This window comes from Saccopteryx leptura, chromosome 2 (assembly GCF_036850995.1).
Source record: "Saccopteryx leptura isolate mSacLep1 chromosome 2, mSacLep1_pri_phased_curated, whole genome shotgun sequence".
In the NCBI taxonomy this organism is placed as follows: domain Eukaryota; kingdom Metazoa; phylum Chordata; class Mammalia; order Chiroptera; family Emballonuridae; genus Saccopteryx; species Saccopteryx leptura.
Genome location: NC_089504.1, coordinates 322,439,151 through 322,460,181, shown reverse-complemented (window position 1 = coordinate 322,460,181; position 21,031 = coordinate 322,439,151). Strand labels below are relative to the sequence as shown.

The 21,031-nt window shown below is 37.5% G+C and overlaps 1 protein-coding gene and 1 pseudogene across 1 annotated transcript in view; one reads left to right on the top strand and one right to left on the bottom strand.

The window, feature by feature from the left end:
- NSF (N-ethylmaleimide sensitive factor, vesicle fusing ATPase) overlaps positions 1-21,031 on the bottom strand; it is a 153,436-nt gene that overhangs the window by 52,012 nt on the left and 80,393 nt on the right. Inside the window, exons 10-14 of the mRNA XM_066363119.1 lie at positions 16,857-17,022; positions 15,381-15,455; positions 14,532-14,719; positions 3,647-3,742; positions 1,684-1,840 (exon numbers count right to left, since the gene is read on the bottom strand). Coding sequence (XP_066219216.1) covers positions 1,684-1,840; positions 3,647-3,742; positions 14,532-14,719; positions 15,381-15,455; positions 16,857-17,022 — 682 coding nt within the window. The remainder of the gene's footprint in view (positions 1-1,683; positions 1,841-3,646; positions 3,743-14,531; positions 14,720-15,380; positions 15,456-16,856; positions 17,023-21,031) is intronic.
- Positions 14,847-15,253, top strand: LOC136393588 (large ribosomal subunit protein eL33 pseudogene; annotated as a pseudogene).

The window sequence follows — 21,031 nt, the reverse complement described above, 5'->3', positions numbered from 1 at the left end:
TAACAGCAGCATCCATCCTTGGGACTGAAGTGGGGTTTAAATGAGATAATATGTGTAAAGGGCTTAGAGTGACTGGCAAATACCATGAGTTTGAAGAATGATAGCTTAATTTTGGTTAGTAATTAATTATAATTATAATAATGTAAAGTCTCTTTTAGTCTACCTCCTAAATATTTCTCAAAATGGTCTACTTATCTCCGTCTCCACTAGTTACTTCAAACTACAATCAGGTCTCATTAAGACTAATGCAACTGATTCTAACTATGGGTTTCTCCTGTGTCTTTTTTGCTCTTCCAATCCATTCTCTATTGCAAAGCAGTCATGATGTTTTCAAAATACAAATCTTTTTTAAAAGATTTTATTTATTCATCTGGGGGGGGGGGAAGAGAGCAAGAGAGAGAGAGAGAAGTGGGGAGGAGCAGGAAACATCAACTCCCATATGTGCCTTGACTGGGCAAGCCCAGGGTTTCGAACTGGCAACCTCAGCGTCCCAGGTTGACGCTTTATCTACTGTGCCACAACAGGTCAGGCTCAAAATACAAATCTTATCAGGTCACTTCACTGCTGAAAGCCCTACCAATGGCTTCCCAGTTACCCTCAGATAGTTTAAATCTTTAACATGGTCATCAAGGCTTTGCATGAACTGGCTCCTGTCTACTTGGAATCATGTCTAGCCAATCTCCCCTTCTGCCTCAACCTCCTTCCTGCCCAGGCTTTTTCACATGCTGGTCTCTCTACACAGAATATCTCTTCTGACTATTTTGCCTGGCCAGCTTCTCCTCATCCTTAAGGTCTTGGCTTCATGTGTTTCTCTCAGTGAGCCCACCTTCAGACCTTTGGAAAGGGTTAGATCCCCTTGTCATTCATATGGATTTACTGAACTTTCTTGTTGTAATCATAACTGTAAATAAGCAATTGGTGAATAGATTATCCTTTGCTTTTTGTTTACTTGGAAAATCCTAACTGATCCTTCAAAGCCTAAATTAAATACCACCTCTAGGCCTGACCTGTGGTGGCACAGTGGATAAAATGCTGACCTGGAATGCTGAGGTTGCTGGTTCAAATCCCTGGGCTTGCCCAGTCAAGGCACATACAGGAAGCAACTACTATGAGTTGATGCCTCCCATTTCTTCCCTCTTTTTCGCTCTCTCCCTCTCTCTAAATAAATAAATAAATAAATAAATAAATAAAATCAATAAAATAAATACCACCTAAATTAAACACTAAATTACCATGACCACTGCGAGGCAAAATGACTTGGATTCACACACATCTTTACACATATACACTGCAATTAGGAATTTGTTTACATGTCTTGTTTCATGACCAAACTGAACTCTGTGAATGTCTGTATCCCTAGCAACTAGTTAAGTACTCAGTGAATATTTATTTAAATTGAAATAAGTACTAATGTGGTATTACACAGTCTATTAAGTAACATAGAAATATAGATATAATCCTACAAGAAAACTAGTTATCATTCATCAGTAAACAGTCTATTCCCAAAAGAACTTGAACTTGTACACAATATTGGTACATATATACTAGATTACTATTTTCAGATAATAAACAGTTTTAGAAATGAAAATAAGTAATTTTTGTGGAATGTGCTAAATGGCTTGTAAAAAGTGCTGTGTTTTTTTTAATTTTTACTTTTAATGCCATTTCATCATTTCTTCTCACCTTCCAAAAGGACGCTAACCAATGGTGTGCGGTCACTGTTTTTGGTCTGCTGGACCAGCAGTTCTCCATCTTCTAGAACTCGAGTAACTGGATCACCCCATTTGATGATACCATTCATAATGTAACTTGCATAATCCTCTTGGTTTGTGCCAAATGCCTATGGAAGAAAAGGACCTTTTAAAGCAGTGTTTTCCAACCACTGGTCTGCCAGAAATTTCATGCCGGTTCGCAAAAACATAACCCAATGTAACATAAAGGTATTATGTATTGAGATTTTCAAATTTTAAAAAGTTATTACATCCTTTAAAAAGTTAATTTTTCACAATCCAATGTGTGGACTAATTTTAACGCTTCTTTAGAACTTGCACCTCACAGAAAATCATTCTTTGTAAAAACTATCTCTAAACTGTACACAGTGGTCTCATTACTCTGTTACTTTGCTCCAAAATCATTTCTCAGACCTCTGTTTGGTCCTTGCACACACTAGTGCTTTGCTTCCTGAGTACAAAGGAAAGTCCTCCTTCCCTGGTCTGGAGATGGCGCATTCAGTGGTCCCATAAAAAGCTGTAAAGGAAGAGCCTAATAAATACTGCTATAGGAAATACGTACATTGGCTGACCTTTGTCTTTAATTATCCCAAGTATACACTCTAAGTCTCAGCAGCAGCTTTAAGATACCTGAACCAGGAAACAGTGACCCTCCCAGGCTACACAGTATGTGTGAGTCTTCCCTACTCATCCTGTCACTTCATTTTTGGTTTTATCCCCTAGATCTTTGGATCTTTGACATTACTGGGGGAAGTGCTTATGGGTTCAACCACAGGGAAAAGTTTGAAATTCTTCAGTTTGAAGGTAGACATTCATATATACAACAAACCAGAAAATTTATTCTTAAATATACATCTAAGAGAAACTAATTCAAGAACGCTGATAACAGGACTTGTTTGTAATACAAAAAACTGGTAATAACCCAAATGCCCATTGATAGGAAAATAGATAAACTGTGGTAGTCACACAATGAAATGCTATTCAGCAATGAAAATGAATGACATATAGCTAGAGAAAATCATATGAATGATTCTTGTAATAAAATAGGTAATAAAAAAGCAAGTCCCCCAAAAGTACACGCACCATACTTTATTTCACACATCATGAAGACTAATGACAACAGTATGTCATGAATTGAAGATTAAGATTAATCCAATTGTGTGCACCTAAGCTCCATGTAAAAAGAAAACCAAACATAAACACCTCTTTAAGATGCCTTTCTGCCCTTTGTTTTTGTTCTAATACAGGACTCTAAATAATGTTTACTCAAGAAAAAGTAACCAAATATTAGTGGTTATTTTATAGGAGAATGGGTTAACGACCTTATACTGTATTCTAAAGCTCTAACTATGACTACTGATTTTGAGTGCATTTTTAAAAAATTGACACCTTTCTTTTAAAGGGCTCTTAGAATGGTTAAGAGTCCTTAGAAACTACAGCAGTTAAATGACCTAAAGGTATCAAGCAAGCAAAAGGCATACCTTGGAAGAGGTTGGAAAAAGGTTTAAAGAGAGGAAAATATAAGTTAATTTTAGATATGATCTATTACTAATGTAAAGAGGATGGCTGAGTTAGGATAAATTTTGGTTTCAGTAGCTTCAGATTATATAAGAGCAAATTAGAAAACTAATTCTAGTTCAATATAAAAAATACTTAGAAAGTCTCAAAATGGGACGGTCTGCCTTATAAGATCATGGTCTCCCTAGCATGAGAAATATTTCAGTATTAGTTAATTATCTAGTCATTAGAGTTATTGTTCGAATGTTGCTTACATTGGACACTTCTAACATTGAGATTTTCTGATTTTTAAAAACTACAAATGATATAACTTTCTATAATAATAGGTACAATGGCAGATGTTTTTCTCCTGACTTATTATTACGTTGGTTTATACATCACTCAATAGTCATACTCACTGGTTTGATATCATTCTCCAAAGAGGCAAGGAAGTCACCCCTTGTCACCTGCAGGCTCTCTGCTTTTTCCATGTCCACTTCAACTTTAGTACTAGCCTAGAAATAAAAACAAAATGTAAGGACTTCTAAAAATTTTCCATCAATGAACAACTAAAGTGATATAACTACGAGTTGATGCTTCTCATCTCTTTCCCTTCTGGTCTACTCTCTCTCTCAAGAAAAAAAAAATTCAGTCTAAGAGTATAAACCTGATGATTTTTAAAGGCACATTTTTACAGACAAAAATATCTTTCTCAAACTCACAAACATATACACCTTTGCCTGAACAATTCCATTTCCAGGAATTTATCCCATAAATATATTCACAAATGTATGCAGGGCTGTATTACCAGAACATCTACTACAGTGATTTATAACAGCAGAAGACTAGAAGCAAATTAAATGTCCACCAAATGGGTACCAGTTAAGTCACACATCTGTCCCAAAGAACATTGGATAGTCACTTATTTCTTAATGAGGTGTGGGGAGGAGAATATAAATCCATACAGATGGTCTCTAAGAACAGTGGCTGTCATCCTTATATCAGAATAGCCTCTAGAGCCTTTACAGGTACACAGATATTCAGCTTCACCCCTTCAGGATTTCGATTTAAGGGGGTCCAGGCATTTATATCGATATTTTTATAAAGTACCACAGGTAATTATAATGTTCAACCAGGTTAATAAACCATTATTCTAGGAGACCAAGGACCTACAACTTTGATTTGCACTCATACTTTGTGCTTGAGAATCTATGTGCCAGCTCCAAATATTCTGCTTACCGCACCTGGAGCTGACACTTAGAACAGACATCTGGAGAAGCATCAAGACCTTTCTCAGCACTTGGAGCTGCCTGGACCTGATGAGTGATTGAGACACCAACACATTTCAATGCGACTGGGCTCATTCCCAATAACACCAGGCAAGAGAGTCTAATATTTAACATGGTACTATAGTTTTTAAAAAGTTATCTTCAAAAAAAATCTGAGTATAAAACAAAAGTATGTTAAGCAATATCAATCTTCAATTGATTATTATAAAATATGAGTCATGTTCCTTTAGGAACAGACTGCTAAGACAAATAAAATGACAGACTTTTTTTTAAAGTAAGCTTTATCCCAGGGGTTGGGAGCCTATGGCTCACGAGCCAGATGTGGCTCTTTTGATGGCTGCATCTGGCTCACAGACAAATCTTTAATAAAAAAAAAAATGTTAAAAATATAAAACATTCTCATGTATTACAATCCATTCATTTCCTACCGCTCATGTTCATGGTGGCGGATGGCTGGAGCCAATCACAGCTGTCCTCTGGGACAACACCAAATTTTTATTGGATAATGCATAATGTACATAGGTCATTGTATGGCTCTCACGAAATTACAGTTTAAAATATGTGGCTCTCTCAGTCAAAAAAGTTCCCAACCCCTGCTTTATGGGATAAAAAGAACTATGTCAGGACTGGATCAAGATGGCAAATAGAACACATTTATTTATCTCCATTCTTGCCCCAAATCCTATAAAATGGTGAAAGTGAGAGAGAAAAGTTAAAAAGCATGGAAGATAGATCCAGAATTTTTAACACTGAACTAAGAGGAGTCTGAGAAGGAGAGAAAGAATGATAGAAAAAAAACAATATAAGACAGAAGAAAAAAATGCTTCCACAGCAGAAGAAAGGTATGTCATTGTAGTTGAAAGAAATCAATGTGTACTTATCAGGATAAGTGTTAACCCACATCTGTCTAGACAGTGTTGTAAAGTACCAGAACACCACATGTGAAGAGAAAGGCCGAGAACCTTTTTGAGAGACAAAAGAAATGAACCTGGCAACACTAGAAACTGGAAGACAATGTAACCACGTTTTCAAAATACAGTACATCTGGCTATCTACCCTGACAAATGATTTCCATGTGTACACAGGAGAGGCAAGCATTTTCTTAAAAGAATTATGCACTGTTTTAGGCACTAGAGACATAGTTGTAAGATACAAAGTTCCTGCCCTCATGGAGAGCACATTTTAAATTGTTCTACAATAGTCTAGAATACTATGCATTTCCCCCAAATAATAAAGACTTACATATACTGATATGGAAAGCTATTCAAGACATATTATCAAGGGAAAAATATAAACTGCAGTACAATTCCATTTGTTTTTGTTTATAAAGTACATATGTATATAAATGTCAATGTAAAGAAAACAGAATACAAAGGTATAACCCAAATGTTGATTACCCTGGGTGTTAGAAATGGCCTGTCTCACTTCTCCCTATATATTCTGGCATCCTTGAGTCTTCTACAAAGAGACTATATTCATATATAACTTCTATATTTTTAGAAAAAGAGCAATTAACATTTAAATAGACAAATATTCTACTTAAATAAAGAGAACAATTAGCATATAAGTTATTAATAGGGTTTTCATTGGCACATATTAGGTATTTGATAAATATTAATCCCATTTATTTGACATCTCTAAGTTAAAAAAAAATGGTGTTACAGGAAATGAGCATTTCCATGAAAGACTTATGATGCTCAGTTCATAATACATACATCTCTTTTAGCTCTATAGTTTATAAAGTATGCTCACATACGTGATCTCATTTCATCATACATATTATCTCATTTTTGTCCTTACACAAGTCTGAAAGTTTTCTTAAATTGAGGTTAAGGGTAATTTAATTAAGGGTAGATACAGAATTTCCTTCCTAGGTAATCTTATATAAAGGTTTGAAACTCTGGTTAAGACTTTTTGACACATCTGAAAGAATTTGACAAGGTTCAAACTTTAAGGTGAAAGTGAAGAGAGTACTAACAGAATCACATTAAAATCCCAACCAAGGTCCTGGCTGGTTGGCTCAGTAGAGCGTTGGCCTGGCATGTGGAAGTCTCGGATTCAATTCTCAGCCAGGGCACACACAGGAGAAGTGCCCATCTGCCATTTACTTCTCCACCCTTCCCCCTCTCCTTTTCCTCTGTCTCTCTCTTCCCCTCCCACAGCCAAGGCTCCACTGGAGCAAAGTTGCCTGGGCTGACTGAGGATGGCTCCATGGCCTCCGCCTCAGGTGCTAGATGGCTCTGGTTGCAACAGAGCAACACCCCAGATGGGCCAAGCATCACCTCCTGGTGGGCATGCCAGGTGGATCCCCGTCAGGCACATGTGGGAGTCTAATTTCGGAAAAATACCAAAAAAATAAAATAAAATAAAATCCCAACCAAGCTACCATATTCTTTTTTTTTTTTCTTTGTATTTTTCTGAAGCTGGAAACGGGGAGAGACAGTCAGACAGACTCCCGCATGCGCCTGACCGGGATCCACCAGGGGGCGATGCTCTGCCGCGACCAGAGCCACTCCAGCGCCTGGGGCAGAGGCCAAGGAGCCATCCCCAGCGCCCGGGCCATCTTTGCTCCAATGGAGCCTCGGCTGCGGGAGGGGAAGAGAGAGACAGAGAGGAAGGAGGGGGGGGGGTGGAGAAGCAAATGGGCACTTCTCCTATGTGCCCTGGCCGGGAATCGAACCCGGGTCCCCCGCACGCCAGGCTGACGCTCTACCGCTGAGCCAACTGGCCAGGGCCCATATTCATTTTAAATATCCTCTCCCTCTACAGTACAGCCTGAAGTTTTTACTATGATGCTTTGTATTCTGATTTCCTCTTATAGTGAAACATGACAGAAACTTATAGCAATATGAAGGGAAAATTTTGTCTATCTTTCAACATTTGCCAAAAAATATGATAGATTTCAGGACTGAAGCTAATGTGCTACTTGTCTTTTTACTACTAAGAAAAGACTCAATGAACTAAAAGTGAATGAAGATGGCTGGGGTAGAGCTATTTTAGAACAAGTTGTTTTTAGGTACTCCAAGAATTTTAGAAGTTACCTAATTATAAACAATCAATTGTAATACAACTATAAATTATTCCTGACTATTCATTAAAATAAGTTTTCTAAGCTTTTCTTAGCTAATTTTTTACTATTTTATCAAAATGGTGAAAGCTTATTTTAAAAAATTCTAAAATTCTGATTTTTCACTCATTCAGAAAACATTTTCTCATTTGTCTGAATTAGTGCGATTTTTCCTTGCATTTTATTTATAACAGCTAATCAATAGAGAAGAGGCAACATCTTTCAGCTTATACCTGCAGAAACTAATAAACTTGTATTTCAACACTAGCAAATATCAAGTGGTCACCCTTAAATTTCATAACCTTTTAAATCTGACCTTTCAAAGTTCTTATCATTCCTGTTAAATTAAGGGTAGAATGACCTTAATCAATCAAAATTCTACAAAAAATAAGAAATAATTTTATTGAAGTTCTGCAAACATAAATCAAAGCTTTGATTCAGTTGCAAAGTGTGTGTGTGTATCCTCAATTTATTTCTTTACAACAGATTAGAGCAGAAAAAATTCGGGTTATGAATCGTCTCTACCTGAACCATAAATTCCTTTCAAGATAAAAACAACCATATGTCACATGAATTTTTGTTGACCACAAACATGGGTTCAACTACAAATGACATGAACATCAGGTGTTTATGACTAGATTTTCTATTTGTTTTAAAGACCTGAAAGAACAGTTTTACAGGGAATACCTGTTTAGTTTAATCCACCTGACACTGTTTAAACCAAAATCTTCTGAAAGGGAAGCAAACACTATAATAATGGCTTTTTATAGTACAAAGAAAGAACATCATAATAAACAGTTGAATGTTGTGTATAAGTTCTATACCAACTTTAAACCATAAGTTCCAAATTACTTAGTTATCAACCACTACTAGTAAAGCTATTAACATCTACAACAATGAGAATACTAAAACTATATGCCTTTTGTTCAGCTGAGGAGGAGTCTTGTTGGGAAACCAGTGTTTAAAGAGCTTTTGACAATACAGATTTTTTAAAATGCAGAAAAGGAACAAATGTTAGTATAATTTCTTTTTTGTGAGTGAGGTTAGTGTCTAACACCTTCCCTTCCTTGAAGTGCTACAAATCCCTTTTATTAACTATTCCATAGGTGCTATAAAAAAATTAAAAGCTCTTGGGTACAAAAGGTGTTGATCACAGTCAATATGCATCGCCTGAAGTTTATTTATTTTTTGTTTGTTTGTTTTTAGCAAGAGAGAGAGACAGACAGCAAGGGACAGACAGGAAGGGAGAGAAAAGAGAAGCATCAACTTATTGTTGTGACATTTTCGTTGTTCATTGATTACTTTCCACTTATGTCTTGACCAGGGGGCTCCAGCTGAGACAGTGACGTCCTGCTCAAGCCAGCGACCATGGGGTCATGTCTATAAACCCACACTCAAGCTGATGACCCCACTCTCATGCTGGTGGGCCCGCACTGTAGCCAGCAACCTCGACTTTTGAACCTAGGTCCTCAGCATCCCAGGTCGACACTCTATTCACTGCGCCACTACCTAGTCAGGCTCACCTGAAGTTTAAATAAAAGATAATTCAACCACATGGAAAAACTAAGGAAAATAATGGCCACTATTTGCACTACTTCTTGAAAATCTGAGGGATAATATCTGTACAGTGGTAACTAACATAGTGTATTAGCTTTACAATTAGAAAAGGATAACTTCAAATAGTTAACAAAACCCAGAAACTCATATATTGAAAAGGATATATATAGTATCCTCTCAAATCAGTCAATAACAAAAATGTAAAGAACTAACATTTACATATAGTTTGTAGGGCATTTCCACATACAGTATTTGATTTTATTTTCACAAACATCTGGATGAAATAGGTAGTTACTGACTTTTGATAAAGCAGAAACATAAAAGTAAAAGAACAATGCATAACCCTGCCTTAGGACTATGAAATAGGTGATCTTTCTACCATATTTCATTGCTTCACATGTAAACCTAATACATGCTTAAAGAAAGCATGTTTCTTAGTGAGACAATGGCTTAGACATTTTGGGGTAAGATTATTGTGGTTAAAATGGCAAGAAACTCAATAAGAAAAAAAAAATGGTGGCTAAAGCATATGAAAAACCTGATAACTAATAAACTAGTTTTAGTGAATTTTATCAAGAGTCACAGATGTGGCCTGACTTGTGGTGGCACAATGGATAAAGCGTCAACCTGGAACGCTGAGTCGCCAGTTCAAAACCCTGGGCTTGCCTGGCCAAGGCACGTATGGGAGTTGATGCTTCCTGCTCCCTCCTCCCACTTCTCTCTCTCTCTCTCCTCTAAAATGAATAAATAAAAATCTAAAAAATTAAAAAAATCTAAAAAATAAAATCACAGATGTGGTCTGAGGTAAAGGATCTGTAAGATGGGAAACAATTTTCACAACATTTACAGAATTTTTCTTGAAGTTACCTTCACATTTTACCATGACATTTCTTATGACCTATAGAGTTTGATTCAGAATACATACATACGTTGACTAACTTTAAAAATACTTACTATCTATAATGTTCTCAGCATTTAGACCTATTTGAGATACTGTGGGAGATTCAGAGAGGAATATAATATAGACATATAGTCTAGAACAGGGGTTGACAAACTTTTTCTGTAAATAGCTAGATAGTAAATATTTTAGGTTTTGTGGGTCATGCAGTCTGTTACAAATACTCAACTCTGCCACTATAGTGTGGAAGCAGCCAGAGATAACACATAAATGAATGGGTGTGGTTGTCTTCTAAAAAAACTTTATTTATAAAAACTGGTGGCTGGCTAGATATGGTCCATGGGCCATAGTTTGCTGACTCTTGGTTTAGAATCATTGCTAGAATGTACCCACATAACTAGAACACACTCAACCTACCTGCTCAGGCTTTTATTATTTCCTGCAAGAACTGTTATAAAAGTTCCCCTCTCTTGTCTGTGTCGCTAACACTACTCCCCTAAATACTCCACTCCATACAGCTGCCAGTGATCTTATGTTTTAACACTATGTCACTGCTATTCTTAAAACCCTTCAATGGCTTAGCACTACTCACAGAAAAAAGTCTATACTTCTTAGCACAGTATAAAAGGCTCTTTGTGCTCTATCCCCTGCTTCAGTCTCCTGACTTTAGTCTCCTCACAATATCTCTGTCTACCTCCCCTCCCCTACCTTTTATGCGAAAGCAATACTGAATTACCCTAACATATCATTCTAGTTTGTGTCTCTGTTCCTTTGCATAGGTTGTTCCTTCTACCTAAAATGCCCTACCCCACCAAGAGACACCTCAACAAAGAAGATTCTCTGAGCCCATGAATTGGTCACATCTGACACCTTTTACTCCCTCATCCTCCATGTACTTTGTGTGGAGGACAGACTGTGAGCTGCTCAAGGGTTGGCGATTTACTTCTTTGTAGCCATAGCATTAACTCCGACCACAGTTTCTGGCATTTGGCAGGTGCTGAATAAATCTATTTTCAACTAAAGTCAACTAAAGGTACCATCATTCTTGAGAAAAAGAATCAGAAAAGGCTTTTTTCTCCCCAAAAGGTTTTAAGAAAGTGGTGGCATATGAACCAGGTATTAGAAAGGTAAGTAAACAGAGAGAGTAAAGACTCTCGCCTGACCTGTGGTGGCGCAGTGGATAAAGCTTCGACCTGGAAATGCTGAGGTCGCCGGTTCAAAACCCTGGGCTTGCCTGGTCAAGGCACATATGGGAGTTGATGCTTCCAGCTCCTCCCCCCTTCTCTCTCTCTGTTTCTCTGTTTCTCTGTTTCTCTGTCTCTCTCTCTCTCTCTCTCTCTCCCCCCTCTCTAAAAATGAATAAATAAATGGGAAGAGGACATGAACAGACACTTCTCCCAGGAGGAAGTACAAATGGCCAACAGATATATGAAAAGATGCTCATTTTCTTTAGTTATTAGAGAAATGCAAATCAAAACTGCAATGAGATACCACCTCACACCTGTTAGATTAGCTATTATTAACAAGACAGGTAATAGCAAATGTTGGAGAGGCTGTGGAGAAAAAGGAACCCTCATACACTGTTGGTGGGAATGTAAAGTAGTACAACCATTATGGAAGAAAGTATGGTGGTTCCTCAAAAAACTGAAAATAGAACTACCTTATGACCCAGCAATCCCTCTACTGGGTATATACCCCAAAAACTCAGAAACATTGATATGTAAAGACACATGCAGCCCCATGTTCATTGCAGCATTGTTCACAGTGGCCAGGACATGGAAACAACCAAAAAGCCCGTCAATAGACGACTGGATAAAGAAGATGTGGCACATATACACTATGGAATACTACTCAGCCATAAGAAATGATGACATCGGATCATTTACAGCAAAATGGTGGGATCTTGATAACATGATACGAAGGGAAATAAGTAAATCAGAAAAAACCAGGAACTGCATTATTCCATACGTAGGTGGGACATAAAAGTGAAACTAAGAGACATTGATAAGAGTGTGGTGGTTACGGGGGGAGGGGGGAAAGGGAGAGGGAAAGGGGGAGGGGGAGGGGCACAAAGAAAACTAGATAGAAGGTGACAGAGGACAATCTGACTTTGGGTGATGGGTATGCAACATAATTGAAAGACAAGATAACCTGGACTTGTTGATCTTTGAATATATGTAACCTGATTTATTGATGTCGCCCCATTAAAAAAATAAAATTATAATTAAAAATAAATAAATAAATAAATAAAATAAAAATGAATAAATAAAATTAAAAAAAAAAAAAAAAGACTCTCAGTGAAGGGGGAAAGAAAAAAAGCAGAGAAGTGGAGCCTGACCAGGCGGTGGCACAGTGAATAGAGCATCGGACTGGGATGCGGAAGACCCAGGTTTGAGACCCCGAGGTCGCCAGCTTGAGTGCTAGCTCATCTGGTTTGAGCAAAACTCACCAGCTTGAGCCCAAGGTCGCTGGCTTGAGCAAGGGGTTACTTGGTCTGCTGAAGGACCGTGGTCAAGGCACATATGAGAAAGCAATCAATGAACAACTAAGGTGTTACAACAAAAAACTAATAATTGATGCTTCTCACCTTTCTCCATTCCTGTCTGTCTGTCCTTGTCTATCCCTCTCTCTGAGTCTCTCTCTGTCTCTGGGGGAAAAAAAAAAGCAGAGAAGTGGAAAAATAATGTCTGATGAGCAGTGAATAACTAACTGGGAACACATCTGGAAAGGCTAACTTAGGGGAAGGTCCATAGGACCTCAAAGACAAGACAAAGAAGTCTGAACTTTGTTCTGTAGACAGTGGTGACTCACTGAAAGTTTCTGAAAGGTAGAGTGATATGAAATAGGAAGATTAACCAAATAAAAGGTGGACAGTGATGATGGAAACTGAAAGATACTGCTAAGATAGAACTGACAAATCTGGCAAATGACTTGATGTGGGACACAGCAAGGGACAGGAATCAAAGAGAATCCTGAAGTTTTAAGCCTGGAAGATTGAGATATCAGCAAAATAGGAGCAAAAAACAAAGCAGTTAACAAAAAAAGGATAGCACATTTGGTTTTGAAACATTAAGTGAGCCTGACCAGGCGGTGGCACAATGGATAGAGCATCAACCTGGATGCTGAGGACCCAGGTTCGAAACCCTAAGGTTGCCAGCTTGAGCACAGGCTCATTCGACTTGAGCACAAGATCACCAGCTTGAGCCAGGTCGCTGGCTTGAGTGTGGGATCATAGAAATGACCCCATGGTCGCTGTCTTGAGCCCAAAGGTTGCTGTCTTGAGCCCAAGGTCACTGGCTTGAGCAAGGGGTCACTAGCTCAGCTGGAGCCCCCGGTCAAGACACATATGAGAAAGCAATCAATGAACAACTGAAGTGCCGCAACTATGAGTCAATGCTTCTGATCTCTTTCCCTTCCTGTCTGTCTGTCGCTCTCTCTCTATCACTCTAAAAAAAGAAAAGAAACATTAAGTGAGACCTGATAAAACATCCAGGTAGAGATATTTCATATAAATTAAAAGTGGGATGCCTGACCAGCCAGTGGCACAATGGACAGAGCATCAATCTGGGATGCTGAAGACCCAGGTTCGAAATGCCGAGGTCACCGGCTCTAGTGCAGACTCACCAGCCTGAGCATGGGATTGCTGGATTGAGCATGGGATCATAAACATAACCTCATGGTCACTGGCTTGAACCTAAATGTTGCTGGCTTGAACCCAAGGTCACTGGCTTGGGCAAGGGGTCACTGGCTCAGCTAGAGCCCCCCAGGTCAAGGCACATATGAGAAAGCAATCAATTTTTGTCTGTCCCTGCCTGTCTCTTTCTCCACCCCCCCCCCCCAAAGTGGGAGACATACTTTCAAGACATAAGACATAAATCTTGGAGTCATCTCTCTACAGGTGATAACTAAAACCTGGAGAGGAAAAGAGATGGTAAAGGAACTAATGTACTTGTTCAAACTTTATCAAAATACAAGTCTCCTCATATGTATTTCTGCCAGAGTATCAACACATTATTGTACTACCGGTAATTTGCAAACATGTCCATTTCTCTGACTCTGAATTCCTTGAGGGGAGAGGTCATGCTTTATTATCTTCATGTCTCCAGTTTACAATCTCAAAAAAAGCAATTATGTAGTACATCTGAATGAAGCTGCCTCCATAATTCTAGAATATAGAAAATCCATCTTCCTATGGCATGTTACAACTCAACACAGCACAAAGATTTTTAAAAATTTCTTCAAAATCTTCACCTGTATCAAATGGTAGCAACCTAAGGTAGATGGGTCACTGGTTACCATGGGCAGGTGCTACCATTATTTTTCCTGCTACACTGAAGATTTAGCAGGGAATTCCTATTGCTTTTCTTATGAATCTTCTCTATCAAAAGTCAGCATCACCATAGCTGTTGGTATACTTGAGAGGAAAGAGAAAGAACTCCAGCATTATACTGACAGGGCTGCAGGCTCCTACTCTGTTAGTTGACTTCACTGACCTTTATGTGCCTGTTCATAGCAGTGGACTGTGCCGCTCGCACCAAACCCTCCAGCTCAGCACCGCTGAAATTCTTGGTCTCCACAGCCAGTTCTTTAATATCTACATCAGCAGAGAGTAACTGATGCCCTCTCATCCTTGCTGTGTGGATGTGAAGAATCTGTAGTCGGCCTTTCTCATCTGGTAAGCCTGATAAAACAGTGAAAACAGATGATTTTATTCCTTATGCTTTTCTTATAGGTACCCAAACAGGTAAACATGTGCTTCTTATGACATACAACTTTGCTAACATTAAATCATTGAGTTACATGGGGATACCTGCTGCTGAAATTTGGGGGCCTGCTGGGAATAGGACTTCTATGACAAATATGTCTGGAAGGCTGTGGTCCAAGGCCATTTTTGCTGGCTATAAGCGGGGTCTCCAGAACCAGAGGAAGCATATTTAAAATTGAAGGTGTTAGTGCTCGAGATGAAACTGAATTCTATCTAGGCAAGAGATGAGCTTATGTGTACAAGGCAAAGAACAACACGGTGACTCCTGGTGGCAAATTAGATAAAACCAGAGTAATCTGGGGAAAGGTAACTCGTGCTAATGGAAACAGTAGCATGGTTTGTGCTAAATTTCGAAGCAACCTTCCTGCTAAGGCCATTGGACACAGAATCCATGTAATGCTGTACCCCTCAAGGATTTCAACTTATTGAAAAGTAAATAAATAAAGTGGATTTGTAAAAAAAAAAAAACACCAAAAAACAAAACAAAAAAACCAACATTGAGTTACATGACTTTGCTCCAGCGAATGGACTCTAAATATATCCCCCACCCCCAGTCCTCAGTGACAGTTCTGCTTACCTATTTCCATTTTAACTTCCAGTCTTCCAGGTCGAAGAAGAGCCTCATCTATCAGATCTGGTCTGTTTGTCATCCCTGAACAAAGATGTTAAAACAACATACAAATGGTTACAGTCTAGAAATAAGATAAAATGTCCTGTTAGTATATGTAAGAAGAGTAATTTCCCTTAGAATTTAAGAGGACATTTTCTAAAAGTCAAATAAGAAACCAAATTATTGCCTGACTTGTGGTGGCGTAGTAGATAAAGCGTCGACCTGGAACGCTGAGGTCGCCGGTTTGAAACCCTGGGCTTGCCCAGTCAAGGCACATATGGGAGTTGATGTTTCCTGCTCCTCCCCCTCCTCTCTCTCGCCCCTTCTCTAAAATGAATAAATAAAATCTTAAAAAAAAACCCCAAATTATTCTAAAAGTATATATATAATTTGTTCTTGATCGGTTCTAATGAGAATACCTGAAGAGTTTGCTTTAACATTTCGCCACTGTACAAGCCAATGGCATATACATACAATGAAAACTTCAAATATTTAAAAAGAAAAATTAAGGTGTAGAGAGGGTAAGTAACCTATCAAAGTGAGAGAGAGGCCATGTGACTGTGATTTGTCTGACCCCAAAGTCCTTCTCTTTATTGTATGTAGGCCAATGGTTTCCAACCTTTATAAAGAGCAGATTTTTCTTTTTCCTCCAAAAGTCATCTGAAGATGAACCTCAGTACATAAAAGAGTTAAAAGATGAAGTGATAGGAAGAATGCATGATCTAAAGCTCACTCCATGGCCCTCACAGAACCCTGCAGCCCCCTTGGGGACAGGACCTTTGGAGGCCTACAGGACTCAGTTTGAAAACTGCATTATGTTGTGTTTGCTGCCTTTTAAATCTGTGGGTGAGCTACATGCTTAAACCAATAAGTCAATAAAACCCATCCTTTATTTTTCCTGTTAAGGCTAGACATTAAAATAGTCAAATTTCTAATATCACTTGATTCTAATTTGCAAACATTGGCAAAGTAGTATTATTACATCCTACAAAGATCTTAATTCCGAACCTATGTGTCTAACATTTTTTAGATCACAGTACTTTTTATTTAATTTAATTTTTTAAAGTTTTCTTCTTTTTTTTTTTTTTTTTTTTTTACAGAGACCAGAGAGACAATCAGAGAGAGGGACAGATAGGGACAGACAGACAGGAATGAAGAGATGAGAAGCATAAATCATCAGTTTTTCATTGCGACACCTTAGTTGTTCATTGATTGCTTTCTCACATGTGCCTTGACCGCGGGCCTTCAGCAGACCAAGTAACCCCTTGCTCGAGCCAGCGACCTTGGGTCCAAGCTGGTGAGCTTTTGCTCAAACCAGATGAGCCCACGCTCAAGTTGGTGACCTCGGGGTCTTGAACCTGGGTCCTCTGCATCCCAATCTGACGCCCTATCCACTGAGCCACCGCCCGGTCAGGCACTTTTTTTTTCCCCCAGCAAACATACCAATGACTAAGATGTTGTTCAGCTGCTCCACGCCATCAATTTTGGACAGCAATTGGTTGACAACAGTATCATGGACTCCTGTGCTACCTGCCATGCTCCCTCTCTGCTTGCAGATGGCATCAATTTCATCAAAGATGATAATGTGCAAACCACTGTTAGCACCAAGCTGGTAAAGGAAAAAAGTATATTAAAGGTCATATAATTCAAATAATTTTAATATAGTATTAAACAAACTAATCAAAAAAGCAAAGCAAAGCCTTCCATAGATGGGCTTCACTCCGTGTTGACTAATAAATATAGCAAATCTCATCACGGTTGCTGCCCTCTCAAAGGTGTGAGAATTGCATTCTTGCAATTCTGTAACCTGCAAACCCATCCAGAACCTCTTATTTAATAGTCATAAAAACAAACAGACACGTTATACACTGATAAAAGTGAAAAGTCCATAATATAAGTAACAGTTGATTCATACCCATTTCTTATCTCACTATTTGAAAGAATTCTTAAACTTATCAGATGCATTTCTTAAGTCAGTGAATGGCAACTCCCTCCTATTTTCCCTGACTTTTGATGAGTGGACTGTCCCAGGAACATTAAGTTTAATGTTTATTTGTCTGTCACACTGTACAGCTAAATGGTAACTCAACCCAGAGGTCCACTGGGAATTGGGAAAATGGGGGGGGGGGGAGAATTAAATATGGTTCATATTCAGTTACATCACATGAAAATATTTATTTTTATTTTATTTATTTATTTCTTTTTGTTTGAAAATATTATTTTTTTAACAGTAAAGTGAGAACAGAGACACTGTTTATAAATATAAAGAACACAGTCAAGGGGGCGCTGTTTCTTCTGCATAATGTTTTCTGTTTTAGTTTACTGAATATAGAATCACTGTTAAAATAAATTTGTTTATATATTTTTAAACTTTGATATATACAAATACTTTTAAATGCTAATAATTGATTAGGCTAAGTTAAATGGACCGTTTAACAGTTTATATTTAAGTAATTTAATTCTTATCAGAAATCAAAGGGAGAAGTGAACTCTAGAAATATTCTTTTTCTTAAAATAAAACAGGTGAGAATAAACATAACATAAATGTGACCAATATATGAATAATATAAGATGGGCACAATGAAATTAAGGATTAGATATGGCTGGTATTCATTAAACCTCTGGCAAGGATATGATCTTTTTTTAATAGATTTAAAAAAAAACTTACTATAAAAGTACTAGAAGTTAACTGAGCAAAAGTTGTAGAAATAAGTTAAAAATAAACTATATCACCTAAAGATATCTGCCATTAACATTCTGCAGATTTATATCTATATTTTAAATTTATTAATTACAAAATTGGGAGCTCATCACATCTGATATTCTCTTGAACATTAACTTTGAAAACAATTTTAAACAGTTATTTTTGTTTCTTATTACAAAATATATGATATAAAAATCTGGAGCCTGGCCAGGCGGTGGCGCAGTGGATAGAGCGTCAGACTGGGATGCGGAGAGTCGCCGGCTTGAGCGCGGGCTCATCTGGTTTGAACAAGGCTCACCAGCTTGGACCCAAGGTCACTGGCTCAAGCAAGGGGTTACTCGGTCTGCTGTAGCCCCACAGTCAAGGCACATATGAGAGGGCAATCAATGAACAACTCAGGTGTCACAGCGAGGGACTGATGATTGATGCTTCTCATCTCTGTTCCTGTCTGTCTGTCCCTATCTATCCTCTCTCTGAGATAGACTCTCTGTCTCTGTAAAAAAAAAAAAAAATCTGGAAAAATGTAAAGAAATCAATCACCCAAAATTCAACTTGCTAGAAAAAAACTAACATGATGAATTTGATGTTATGTAATCTGTTTATATCCTGCTTTTTTTCTAGTCCAGACATTACCTTAAGCTTATTTCCATGCCTATAAATACAACTATACATATGACTTATTTTATTTTTTAATTTTTTTACTATATACTTTTTAATGTCCCCACATTTCATATATGACTGGCTTTACAGTTTAACTCCCCTACTCCACATTAATTCTTTACAACAGATCTTTAATAATTTCTAAGTTTTCAGTATTATGTATGCTGTTGCAATGAACCTCCTGAAGACAAATTGATGCCTACAATAAAAGCAACCTGAAGAAAAGGGGGACCACGGAAACACAACAAAGATGAAAGATAAAACGTCGTATCAGAAGTAGGAAGAAAAACAGTTCCAAAAATGACCTGAAGGACATTAGACTGGGTCTAAACAAACCTAAATAGATAAGTTTTTAAAAATTTGAAACCAGATAAAGCACTGTTTGATTCAGCAATTCTACTCGTTAGTTTATAGAAGCTCTGCTTGTAATTACCCCAAACTGGAAACAACCCAAATGCCCTTTAATGGGTGAATGGGTAAACAAACTGTAGTACATCCATACAATGGAATAGTACTCAAAAATAAAAAGGGATTTTTGAAACATGCAACAAACTTGTCTGAATCTCAAAGGAAATATGCCAAGTGAAAGACGCAAATCTCAAGAGGTCACATTCTAAGTTCTCATTTATATGACATTCTCAAAAAAACAAACCTATAGGGGTGGAAGAACAGATCAGTAGTTAGCAGGAATTACCATAAAGGGATCGCAAGAGAGAATTTTGGAGGTGATGTAAATGTTCTGTATTTAGATTTTAGTGGTGGATACATAAAACTATCCACATACTAAAATTCATAAAACTGTACACCACAGTAAAAAAAGTCAATTTTACTTCATATGATAATAATAGACACACAGATAAAATATCTTACAATACATTCTATTATTCATATTTAGAGTATTATTCTTTAATGTAACACTATGCAAGATGATTGATAAGTCATGTGCTCATTAAGGTTTCCAAAACTTAACAAGGTTTTATTATTTTTTTCCTGAACATTACTTACAAATTGTTCTCCTTCCACAAATGTTTTAAAAACTAAATTCACATCTGAAAAAAATTAATTTCTCAATATCATATTTTTGAATAGATGTGGTGATGGCTTGCTGTTTAAAAAAAAATTCAACACCAAAAACTATCCATCTTTCCCTCTGTAGAAAAGACTGAGAATGAGGAACTGGAACTACAACCTTAGTTTTACCAAACACTTCCATATAGTAAGGTATTAATTTTTGCCATCCTCAATACAAAACAAGGACTTTCCTGTTTGTGACTAAAATACTGTGGGAGTCTACGTTATTTTTGTAAGACATTTTTATTCAAGGTTCTCTGCCAATAGAGCATGAAACAAAAAACTGCTATGTATATGAATTTTGCTGTCAATGTGCCTTATGTTGTCACTGGTTTCATGACTTCCTTTTCAGGCCAACTCCAAAAATCATCTATATGGAAGGAAAGCCAGAGACAATAAGAACACTGTGTTTGATTAAATGATCACAGCAGCAATCTGTCCTAAGCATAATTCAGTACAATTCTGACCTTTTCAGAACCTTACTAATCTTGTGACCTGTCATCAGGTCCCTTCCCCCAATCTAGTCAACATAATAACATCAATTTTTACAGGTGTGTTCCTTAAATAAAGCCAAGTTCTTATTGCAATAAATTAGGAGTCTGGTAAGGAAGATGTCAAAATTAATGTTCACAGATTAATATAACTGAATCAGCAATAAACCCTATACCAAAAGTTTAAATTTCCACTGTGCAATCCTCTTCAATTCGCTGGCTTCTAGCTCTCTCTGTTCTTACTATTTGAAAAGTCTTCCCCCATAGAAACAGAGCTGGTGCTATTGAGCTCCTGGCAACAGGCTACAAAAAACCACCGTTCTATATTTAACTAGTTTGACCTATATGCAAGTGTTCATCTCCGACAGCCTGGACTGGCCAGATTCACAGAGGTGATGCTTTTCTTTATTATGTAACACACATATATCTTCCTTGGGGTCATTAGCTGAGTACACCAAGCCATTTTTGGATGTAAGAACTGAGAAAGGTATAACTGAAAAGATTGGCTATAATAAACATCTACCCTAGACATTCTTTGCCTACTCAGTTTTATCATTAATAGTGTCATATGTAAACTGTTTGCAAGTTTATTTATAAAGAATGACCATGACTTTTTTTCTCTTAGACATCTTCCATGGACCAAAAAGGAAAATTTATTTAAAAAAATAAAATAACACTCATTCTACCTGGAA